This window comes from Oncorhynchus tshawytscha, linkage group LG34 (assembly GCF_018296145.1).
Source record: "Oncorhynchus tshawytscha isolate Ot180627B linkage group LG34, Otsh_v2.0, whole genome shotgun sequence".
NCBI lineage: Eukaryota > Metazoa > Chordata > Actinopteri > Salmoniformes > Salmonidae > Oncorhynchus > Oncorhynchus tshawytscha.
This window is the reverse complement of record NC_056462.1, coordinates 14846265-14858444: the sequence shown is the minus strand read 5'-3', so window position 1 is coordinate 14858444 and position 12180 is coordinate 14846265. Positions and strand designations below refer to the sequence as shown.

The 12180-nt window shown below is 53.6% G+C and overlaps 1 protein-coding gene across 1 annotated transcript in view; it reads right to left on the bottom strand.

The window, feature by feature from the left end:
* The window catches only part of LOC112231648 (zinc finger protein 827), a gene marked incomplete at its 5' end in the record, with an annotated part of 65078 nt that overhangs the window by 43304 nt on the left and 9594 nt on the right, over window positions 1–12180 (bottom strand). Inside the window, 1 exon segment of the mRNA XM_042311795.1 lies at window positions 138–440. Within this exon segment, the coding sequence (XP_042167729.1) occupies window positions 138–440 (303 nt within the window).

The window sequence follows — 12180 nt, the reverse complement described above, 5'->3', positions numbered from 1 at the left end:
AAACATCAACTATGTTCTAACTATTTTTTATGATCAAATTGGCTGTGAATGTGTGTATTGTGCTGTCAAAAAAACACTTCTAACCCGGAACACACACACAACCCCCCCCAACCCACACACACAGCCCATTACCTTACCTGATAGCTTCATCAGCAGCTCCGACGCCACCTTGAAGTTGATGTCCTGGCTGAGGAGACTGTTCTTGTTCCCCATGGGGCTTCCCTCACGTCCCTTTAGTGTCCCCCTGTGGCCCCCACTGTCTGCTGTGACCTCTGCTGGCCCTGTGGCCCCCAGCGCCGCGCCCTGCTCCTGGTAGAAGGAGGAGTAGCTGGGCTGGCTCCGGGGGCTCCTCCGCACCTCTTCCTCATCTTCCTCTGCCCGGGGTTCCTGCTTCAGATGGAAGGACTGTGGAGCCTTCAGGGCTTCCTTCTGGTTGGCCGCTATACAGAGAGAGAGGGGGGGGGAGGGTTAGAGAGAGAGGGGGAGGGTTAGAGAGAGAGGGGGAGGAGGGTTAGAGAGAGGGGGAGGAGGGTTAGAGAGAGGGGGGAGGGAGGGTTAGAGAGAGAGGGGGAGGGAGGGTTAGAGAGAGAGGGGGAGGGTTAGAGAGAGAGGGGGAGGAGGGTTAGAGAGAGGGGGAGGGAGGGTTAGAGAGAGAGGGGGAGGGTTAGAGAGAGAGGGGGAGGGAGGGTTAGAGAGAGAGGGGGGTTAGAGAGAGAGGGGGGTTAGAGAGAGAGGGGGGGAGGAGGGTTAGAGAGAGAGGGGGAGGGAGGGAGGGTTAGAGAGAGGGGGAGGGAGGGAGGGTTAGAGAGAGGGGGAGGGAGGGAGGGGGGGGAGGGTTAGAGAGAGGGGGAGGGAGGGTTAGGAGGGTTAGAGAGAGAGGGGGGGAGGGTTAGAGAGAGAGGGGGAGGGAGGGTTAGAGAGAGAGGGGGGAGGGTTAGAGAGAGGGGGGGGAGGGAGGGTTAGAGAGAGGGGGGGGAGGGAGGGTTAGGGAGGGTTAGAGAGAGGGGGGAGGGAGGGAGGGTTAGAGAGAGGGGGGAGGGAGGGAGGGTTAGAGAGAGGGGGAGGGAGGGTTAGAGAGAGAGGGGGAGGGAGGGAGGGTTAGAGAGAGGGGGAGGGAGGGTTAGAGAGAGAGAGAGTAGAGCCAGATTGGTGAGAGGTGATTGTCAAGAGGAATGAGAGGGACGACGAGGACAGAGAGAGGGTTGAGGAGGGTTGTGTGTGAGAGATCCTCAACTATTTGTGGAATGATACAGTGTGGACTGTGGCAGAAGAGCAGGGTTCAACTGGGGTTTTCTCCATGTGACAGTTGATCACATAAACCCAACAATAACATAACGCTGGTCACATGGCACAACACGTGGCTGTGTTTCTGCATTCTACGGTCTTCTGTGTTCTTAGTTTGTACCTCAAACCACACACACACTGACCATTAACATGTGAGAGAGAGAGCCGATCAGATTGAGGATGAGAGTAGGTTTTGTAAGCAGTCTGTTATTTAGAGAGAGAACTAAAAGTCCCTGGTCTGGACCATCAGTGAACAGTGAATCCTAGGATCCTGGAGCACAGTGGGCCAGCACAGATGGTAGGACCTAATGACTGACTCTCTCACTCTGTCCAGGTCTGCAGGCCATCTCTAATCAAATCCACTCCTCTTCTCTTTCTCTCCATCTTTATTTCACACACACACACACACACACACACACACACACACACACACACACACACACACACACACACACACACACACACACACACACACACACACACACACACACACACACACACACACAGCTACTACTTTGACCGCTGCTGCCGCTAACCATGTGTATGTGACAAATAACATTTGATTTGATTTGACACACACACACACACTTAAGTTAGGCTTGCTAATACACAGATAATAATTAAACTAAATATCACACACCTGTGTGTGTGTGTGTGTAGGGAAACTGGGTCACATCTAATCCCGCCTTAGATGAATAATTTATAATAATTAGACATGGCGCAACTTCTGATCTCTGCCAAGAAAACCCAGAGACCACGGTGCCTCAACGCTTTGTGGTGATGGTTCTCTTACTCTCGGTCTCTCACTGCTCTCTCTCACACACTTGGGTCTGTTATCACTCTTGGGTCGACGGCTGTCCCGTTTCCTCCAGCCCCACTATAGATCCGCACCCCTGCTCACCCCCGCTCACCTACTCCTCACTCCCTCCCTCCCGTCACACCTAACATCTCCGGCCGCCACAGGCCTGCAGTGGGGCCACCCCCCCTGCCCGTGTCATAAATCTGTGGCAGCTCCGGCAATCTGATTAATGATGACGAACGCTGGAGGGACAGAGCGCTCAGGTAAGGGAGGACAGGAGCCACACTGGCAGAACCTCCCTGTGGGTGGACCTGCTAGACCTAAACCGCCCATGCTGTGCCACTGGGCTGTGCTGGTGGAGGCTTGTAGTGGGGTGGAGGCTTGTAGTGGGGGGGAGGGGTGTGTGAGGCCAAGTGGGAGGCTTGCGAATGGGGGACAGTGACTTTCACGTCAAGGGGTTAGGGATCGCGGCAGCACCACCAGCTGGAAATGTCACACTGTCAGATGTCAGCGGGCAGGCTCGATGGTGGAGTGTGTGTGTGTGTGTGTGTCGGATGTCAGCGGGCAGGCTAAGTATAACCTGGTCAGCACCTGGAAGGACGTCCTCTAATTAGGAGTGTGTTCAGGCCGTGTTGGATCAGACAGGGACAGCACGCTTCACTGTGGCCCTGGCGAGGCCTACACACACACACACACACCAACTCTATTACAGACGACCTGCGCGCGCACACACACATCCCCCTCCGACAGTACTCCACCGGAACAATAACAACCATCAAGACGCAGTGGACGCAGTGCTTACACACACAAGTCACTCCACTACAATAGACCTTTTTGGGCCCTGCATTGTATTTAAACTCTCCCATTCTGAGTTACAGAGACCACTCAATTATTTAGTACCCTAATGTGACGTTTTTCATTTCTCCAGTCGGGAACTCAAGTAACACAAAAAACACAAGTGTACCTTATCTATCTATCTCTTATCTACCTTTTCCCTGCAGGAATCTAACCTATGACGCTGACATTGCTAGAGCCACGCTCTTACCAACTGAGCCACACAGGACTGCTGCTGCTACTACTGCTGATGCCGCCACTACGACTGCTGCCGCCACTACGACTACTGCCGCCACTACGACTGCTGCCACTGCTGCCGCCACTACGACTGCTGCTGCCACTACGACTGCTGCTGCCACTACGACTGCTGCTGCCACTACGACTGCTGCTGCCACTACGACTGCTGCTGTCACTACGACTGCTGCTGCCACTACGACTGCTGCCGCCACTACGACTACTGCCGCCACTACGACTGCTGCCGCCACTACGACTGCTGCCGCCACTACGACTGCTGCCGCCACTACGACTGCTGCCGCCACTACTACTGCTGCCGCCACTACGACTGCTGCCGCCACTACGACTGCTGCCGCCACTACGACTGCTGCTGCCACTGCTGCTGCCACTATGACTGCCGCCCCCACTACGACTGCCGCCGCCACTACGACTGCCGCCGCCACTACGACTGCCGCCGCCACTACGACTGCCGCCGCCACTACGACTGCTGCCGCCACTACGACTGCTGCTGCCACTGCTGCTGCCACTATGACTGCCGCCCCCACTACGACTGCCGCCGCCACTACGACTGCCGCCGCCACTACGACTGCTGCTGCCACCACTACGACTGCTGCTGCCACTGTTGCCGCCACTACGACTGCTGCTGCCACTGCTGCCGCCACTACGACTGCTGCTGCCACTGCGACTGCTGCTGCCACTGCTGCCGCCACTACGACTGCTGCTGCCACCACTACGACTGCTGCTGCCGCCACTACGACTGCTGCTGCCACTGCTGCCGCCACTACGACAGCTGCTGCCACCACTACGACTGCTGCTGCCACCACTACGACAGCTGCTGCCACTACGACTGCTGCCACTACGACTGCCGCCACTACGACTGCTGCCGCCACTACGACTGCTGCCGCCACTACGACTGCTGCCGCCACTACGACAGCTGCCGCCACTACGACAGCTGCCGCCACTACGACTGCTGCTGCCACTACGACTGCTGCTGCCACTATGACTGCTGCTGCCACTACGACTGCTGCTGCCACTACGACTGCTGCCACTGCTGCCGCCACTGCTGCCGCCACTCACGACTGCTGCCGCCACTACGACTGCTGCCGCCACCCCGACTGCTGCCACTGCTGCTGCCACTACGACTGCTGCTGCCACTGCTGCTGCCACTACGACTTCTGCCGTCACTACGACTGCTGCCGCCACTACGACTGCTGCCGCCACCCCGACTGCTGCCACTGCTGCTTCCACTACGACTGCTGCTGCCACTGCTGCTGCCACTCACGACTTCTGCCGTCACTACGACTGCTGCTGCCACTGCTGCTGCCACTCACGACTGCTGCTGCCACTACGACTGCTGCTGCCACTGCTGCCGCCACGACTGCTGCCGTCACTACGACTACTGCCGCCACTACGACTGCTGCTGCCACTGCTGCCGCCACTACGACTGCTGCCGCCACTACGACTGCTGCCGTCACTACGACTACTGCCGTCACTACGACTGCTGCTGCCACTGTTGCCGTCACTACGACTACTGCCGCCACTACGACTGCTGCCGCCACTACGACTGCTGCTGCCACTGCTGCTGCCACTACGACTGCTGCCGTCACTACGACTGCCGCTGCCACTACGACTGCTGCCCCCAGTACGACTGCTGCCGCCACTACGACTGCTGCCGCCACTACGACTGCTGCCGCCACTCGACTGCTGCCGCCACTACGACTGCTGCCGCACTGACCGCCGCACTACGACTGCTGCCGCCACTACGACTGCTGCCGCCACTACGACTGCTGCCGCCACTACGACTGCAGCCGCCACTACGACTGCTGCCGCCACTACGACTGCAGCCGCCACTACGACTACTGCCGTCACTATGACTGCAGCCGCCACTACGACTACTGCCGTCACTATGACTGCTGCCGCCACTCACGACTGCTGCCGCCACTACGACTGCTGCTGCCACCACTACGACTGCTGCTGCCACTGTTGCCGCCACTACGACTGCTGCTGCCACTGCTGCCGCCACTACGACTGCTGCTGCCACTGCTGCCGCCACTACGACTGCTGCTGCCACTGCTGCCGCCACTACGACTGCTGCTGCCACTGCTGCCGCCACTACGACTGCTGCTGCCACTGCTGCCGCCACTACGACTGCTGCTGCCACCACTACGACTGCTGCTGCCGCCACTACGACTGCTGCTGCCACTGCTGCTGCCACTACGACAGCTGCTGCCACTATGACAGCTGCTGCCACCACTACGACTGCTGCTGCCACCACTACGACTGCTGCTGCCACTACGACAGCTGCTGCCACTACGACTGCTGCCACTACGACTGCTGCCACTACGACTGCTGCCACTACGACTGCCACCACTACGACTGCTGCCGCCACTACGACTGCTGCCGCCACTACGACTGCTGCCGCCACTACGACAGCTGCCGCCACTACGACAGCTGCCGCCACTCACGACTGCTGCCGCCACTCACGACTGCTGCTGCCACTACGACTGCTGCTGCCACTACGACTGCTGCTGCCACTACGACTGCTGCTGCCACTACGACTGCTGCTACTACTACGACCGCTACTTTGACCGCTGCTGCCGCTACTACTTTGACCGCTGCTGCCGCTGCTACTTTGACCGCTGCTGCCGCTACTACTTTGACCGCTGCTGCCGCTACTACTTTGACCGCTGCTGCCGCTACTACTTTGACCGCTGCTGCCGCTACTACTACGACCGCTGCTGCCGCTACTACTACGACTGCTGCTGCTGCTACTACTACGACTGCTGCTGCTGCTACTACTACTACTACGACTGCTGCTACTACTTTGACCGCTGCTGCCGCTACTGCTATGACCGCTGCTGCTACGACTGCTGCTACTATGACCGCTGCTACTACGACCGCTGCTACTACGACCGCTGCTACTACAACTTTGACCGCTGCTACCGCTACTACTTTGACCGCTGCTGCCGCTACTACTTTGACCGCTGCTGCCGCTACTACTACGACTGCTGCTGCTGCTACTACTACTACTACTACTACTACGACTGCTGCTACTACTTTGACCGCTGCTGCCGCTACTGCTATGACCGCTGCTGCTACGACTGCTACTGCTACGACCGCTGCTACTATGACCGCTGCTACTACGACCGCTGCTACTACGACCGCTGCTACTACGACCGCTGCTACAACTTTGACCGCTGCTACCGCTACTATTTTGACCGCTGCTGCCGCTACTACTTTGACCGCTGCTGCCGCTACTACTACGACCGCTGCTGCTGCTACAACGACTACTACTGCTATGACGACTACTGCTGCTACGACTACTACTGCTTCTACTACTACTGCTACTGCTACTACTACTACTACAACATCCATGACTATTACTACCGCTGCTGCCGCTACTACTACGACTGCTGCTGCCGCTGCTACTACTACGACTGCTGCTACTACTACGACTGCTGCTGCCGCTACTACTACGACCGCTGCTGCTGCTACAACGTCTACTACTGCTATGACGACTACTGCTGCTACGACTACTACTGCTACAGCTGCTGCTACTACAACATCCATGACTATTACTACTGCTGCTACTACTACAGCTACTACATCCACAACTATTACTACTGCTGCTACTACTACTATTGCTCCTATTACTACATCCACAACTATTACTGCTGCTACTACTACTACTGCTGCTGCTACACCCATGACCATTACTACTGCTACTACATCCCCGACTACTACTACTGCTACTATCGCTACTACTACACCCACGACTATTACTACTGCTACTACATCCACGACTACTACTACTGCTACTATCGCTACTACTACACCCACGACTATTACTACTGCTACTACATCCACGACTATTACTACTGCTACTACATCCACGACTACTACTGCTACTACCGCTACTACTACACCCACGACTATTACTACTGCTACTACATCCACGACTATTACTACTGCTACTACATCCACGACTATTACTACTGCTACTACATCCACAACTATTACAACTGCTGCTACTACTACTACTACTGCTGCTGCTGTTATTACTACATCCACGACTATTACTACTGCTACTACATCCACAACTATTACTACTGCTGCTACTACTACTGCTGCTGCTATTACTACATCCACAGCTATTACTACTGCTACTACATCCACAACTATTACTACTGCTGCTACTACTACTACTACTACTGCTGCTACATCCACAACTATTACTACTGCTGCTACATCCACAACTATTACTACTGCTACTACATCCACGATTATTACTACTGCTGCTACTACCACTGCTGCTATTACTACATCCACGACTATTACTACTGCTGCTACTACTACTACCGCTACTACTACATCCACTACTATTACTACTGCTGCTACTACATCCATGACTATTACTACTGCTGCTACTACTACTACTGCTACTACTACATCCAGGACTATTACTACTGCTACAACTACATCCACGACTATTACTACTGCTACTACATCCACGACTATTACTACTGCTACTACATCCACGACTATTACTACTGCTGCCGCTATTACTACATCCATGACTATTACTACTGCTGCTACTACTACTACTACCGCTACTACTACATCCAGGACTATTACTACTGCTACAACTACATCCACGACTATTACTACTGCTACTACATCCACAACTATTACTACTGCTGCTACTACTACTACTACCGCTACTACTACAGCCACGACTATTACTACTGCTACTACTACATCCACGACTACTACTATGGCTACTACATCCACGACTATTACTACTACGGCTACTACATCCACGACTATTACTACTGCTGCTACTACCCACATCCACGACTACTACTACCGCTACTACTACTGCTGCTACTTCTACTACTACTGCTGCTACTTCTACTACTACTGCTGCTGCTACCACCACCAATCACCATAATTTAAGCTGTTATTTATGGTGATATGCTGTGCCTGGGTTTATTTCAACCAAATAAAATTACAGAAGTCGAAATACAGTACTTTCCCTCTGCACACGCTTTAGCACTCTGTAGCACGTCAACTTCCCCCCGAATGCTGTCGGTGTTTAGGTCAGAGTTGAGGAAATAACCAACTGCCATCTCTGGGTGACTGGGTGATGTGATGAGTAGCTTTCTGCCTGGCCTGGTCTGAGTGAATGGAGATGTAACCCATCTCTGTCGCCAGTGTAGCAGGCAGGGGGGGCACCTTCGTCAGTGGCAGCCTCCTGTGTGTAGTAATGGTTCCTTCCTGGCCTGAGTGAATGGATATGTATCCCATCTCTGCCGCCAGTGTAGCAGGTCTGTGGCAGCCCCGTGTCGTGAGTAGCAGTTTTACTGTCTCTGGCTGAGAGGTGACTATCCATCTCTGCCTGCCTTCAATGTAGCGGTTCAGTGGCAGCTTCCCCATCGTGTGTAGTAGTAGTACACTAGGGTTCATCCCGTCTCTGTCTGTCTGTGGCCCAGGGGTGATGGTGCTATCAGCCTGTCTCTGTTATCACGCCCTGTTGACATGCCATCAGCCAGCCAGCCGGACACTGCTCTCCCTCTCTCTTTTTTTCTCTCTTTTTCACGCTCCACCTCAGACTCTGGCTTTCTTGTTCTTTTGTCCCTTTTTCTACTCCTCCTGCTGTTGCTTTTTCACTCTCCCTTGCCTCTACCTTTCGCCCTTGCCTCTGCCTCTACCTTTCGCCCTTGCCTCTGCCTCTACCTTTCGCCCTTGCCTCTGCCTCTACCTTTCGCCCTTGCCTCTGCCTCTACCTTTCGCCCTTGCCTCTGCCTCTACCTTTCGCCCTTGCCTCTGCCTCTACCTTTCCCTCTCCCCCTCTACCAATCCCTCCTACCTTCCCCTCTCTTTACTATGGTCTCTCTCCTCTCCAGCCACACTTCCTTCCTCTCGCCTCATCCATCTCTCTGCCAGACGCTTGTCCAATGCTCCTCACCTCTCGCTCCGCGGCCGGGCCTGCCGTCAAATAACTTCATTAGCTTTCCACCTCTGTCACGCTGGCCTGCTCCCCCTCTAACAACTGGCTCCAGTTTTCTCCAGGAGGAGAGGAGAAAGAGGTGGTTGCTGGGCTAGTGTCTGTGCGCAAACACACACAGGCAGCTGGAGTGGAAGGCAGCAACAATAGCTGACAGTGTGTATACTGAGCTTCACAGAGTAGTGTAGATACTGAGGGCTGACAGCAGAGAGGATGGACCAGAGGTCACATATGAGAAATCTTGACTGACTGGCTGACTCTGTTCATGTGTCGTGGTCGAGAGGAAAAGAATATTATTGAGAAGAGGTTGTAACATGTGTCTGCCCACCCCGACAGGTGTTGTCAGACGAATCTTAAACAATATTTGAATGAGAGAATAGGTGATTGGATATCTTACAGTATATTATGTAGACATATTGGTTGGGTATAAAACGTGTCAACTCACAAGCACACTCGCACACAAACACACACTACATCACTAAGACACTCCAACTGCATCAAACGCCTTCGCTCTTTTTCTCTCTCTTTCACTCTCTCGCCTCAGAGATAAATAAGACAGCCTCAGCACCAACGACACTTCCTCCCACAAGCCCTTGCTTCAGCGGCGTGCCAATTATTCACACCCGGCCCGGGGTCACGCTCGCTGTCACCTCCAAACGGGGTCTCAGCGGGGACACCCGTCTGAGGGGTCCTGCGAGTAGCGTCCTAACCGGGCACCATCCACGCATTTCAAAGTACCTCCGCGGACTTTCATCTTCCCCCTTTCAAATCAGAATGTGGAGGATCACACTGGGTAGGTTGTCGGTTGTGTCAGTGTTGCCGTGCGGGGTAGAAATCAAAGGGGATTGGTCAGAACACCCAGAGGAGAATCAGGGCAGCCGAAAAATGATGAGGTCAGAGAGAGTTTATACCTGGGGATCTCAGTCAGATCCTACTCGCTCTCTTTTCCTCTCTCCTTTGTCGTCTGTCACTTTATTTAGCTATTTTATATCAGTTCAAGTCAATTCAAGGGGCTTATTGGCATGAGAAACATATGTTAACATTGCCAAAGCAAGTGAAGTAGATAATATACAAAAGTGAAAAACAAAAATGTATAACAATAAAATACATTTCAAATGTCATATTATGTCTATATGCAGTGTTGTAACGATGTAGAAATAGTAGAAGTCCTAAAGGGAATGTAAATAAACATAAATATGGATTTACAATGGTGTTTGTTCTTCACTGGTTGCCTTTTTCGTGTGGCAACAGGTCACAAATATTGTTGCTGTAATGGCACACTGTGGTATTTCACCCAGTAGATATGAGTTTATCAAGATTTTATTCATTTTCAAATTCTTTGTGGGTCTATGTAATCCGAGGGAAATATGTATCTCTAATATGGTCATTTATTTGACAGGAGGTTAGGGAGTGCAGCTCAGTTTCCACCTCAGTTTGTGGGCAGTGTGCACATAGCCTGTCTTCTCTTGAGAGCCAGGTCTGCCTACGTCGGCCTTCCTCAATAGCAAGGCTATGATCTCTCCCTCTCTGTCTTTTTATCCACCCCCCTACACCCCTTTCCCTCTCTTACAGCCCTTCTGTCCATCCTATACCCCTCTCTCTCTCTTACAGCCCTTCTGTCCATCCTACACCCCTCTCTCTCTCTTACAGCCCTTCTGTCCATCCTACACCCCTCTCTCTCTCTCTCTCTCTCTCTCTCTCTCTCTCTCTCTCTCTCTCACAGCCCTTCTATCCATCCTACACCCCTCTCCCTCTCTCAAAGCCCTTCTGTCCATCATACACCCCTCTCCCTCTCTCACAGCCCTTCTGTCCATCCCACACCCCTCTCCCTCTCTTACAGCCCTTCTGTCCATCCTGCACCTCTCTCTCTCTCTTACAGCCCTTCTGTCCATCCTACACCCCTCTCTCTCTCTCTCTCTCTCTCTCTCTTACAGCCCTTCTGTCCATCCTACACCCCTCTCTCTCTTTACAGCCCTTCTGTCCATCCTACACCCCTCTCTCTCTCTCTCTCTCTCTCTCACAGCCCTTCTATCCATCCTACACCCCTCTCCCTCTCTCAAAGCCCTTCTGTCCATCATACACCCCTCTCCCTCTCTCACAGCCCTTCTGTCCATCCCACACCCCTCTCCCTCTCTTACAGCCCTTCTGTCCATCCTGCACCTCTCTCCCTCTCTTACAGCCCTTCTGTCCATCCTACCCCCTCTCTCTCTCTCTCTTACAGCCCTTCTTTCCATCCTGCACCTCTCTTCCTCTCTTACAGCCCTTCTGTCCATCCTGCACCTCTCTCCCTCTCTTACAGCCCTTCTCTCCATCCTACACCCCTCTCCCTCTCTTATAGCCATTCTGTCCATCCTACACCTCTTTCTCTCTTACAGCCCTTCTGTCCATCCTACACCCCTCTCCCTCTCTTATAGCCATTCTGTCCACCCTACACCTCTCTCCCTCTCTTACAGCCCTTCTGTCCATCCTGCACCTCTCTCTCTTACAGCCCTTCTGTCCATCCTACACCTCTTTCTCTCTTACAGCCCTTCTGTCCATCCTACACCTCTTTCTCTCTTACAGCCCTTCTGTCCATCCTACACCTCTTTCTCTCTTACAGCCCTTCTGTCCATCCTACACCTCTTTCTCTCTTACAGCCCTTCTGTCCATCCTACACCTCTTTCTCTCTTACAGCCCTTCTGTCCATCCTACACCTCTTTCTCTCTTACAGCCCTTCTGTCCATCCTACACCTCTCTCCCTCTCTTACAGCCCTTCTCTCCATCCTACACCCCTCTCCCTGTCTTATAGCCCTTCTCTCCATCCTACACCTCTCTCTTTCTCTTACAGCCCTTCAACCCCTCTCCCGTCCCCTCTCCCAGCCTCTCTCTCCATCCTCCAACCCTCTCTCTTTTACAGCCCTTGTGGGATTGAGACAGGCACTGTGACAGCAGTGGTAAATCAGGAGATGAGCTGCCGCATGTACACACTCAATCGCTCTTGGCAGGGAGGTCAAAAGAAAGAGTCCCGAGGTTCCCCTGAGAA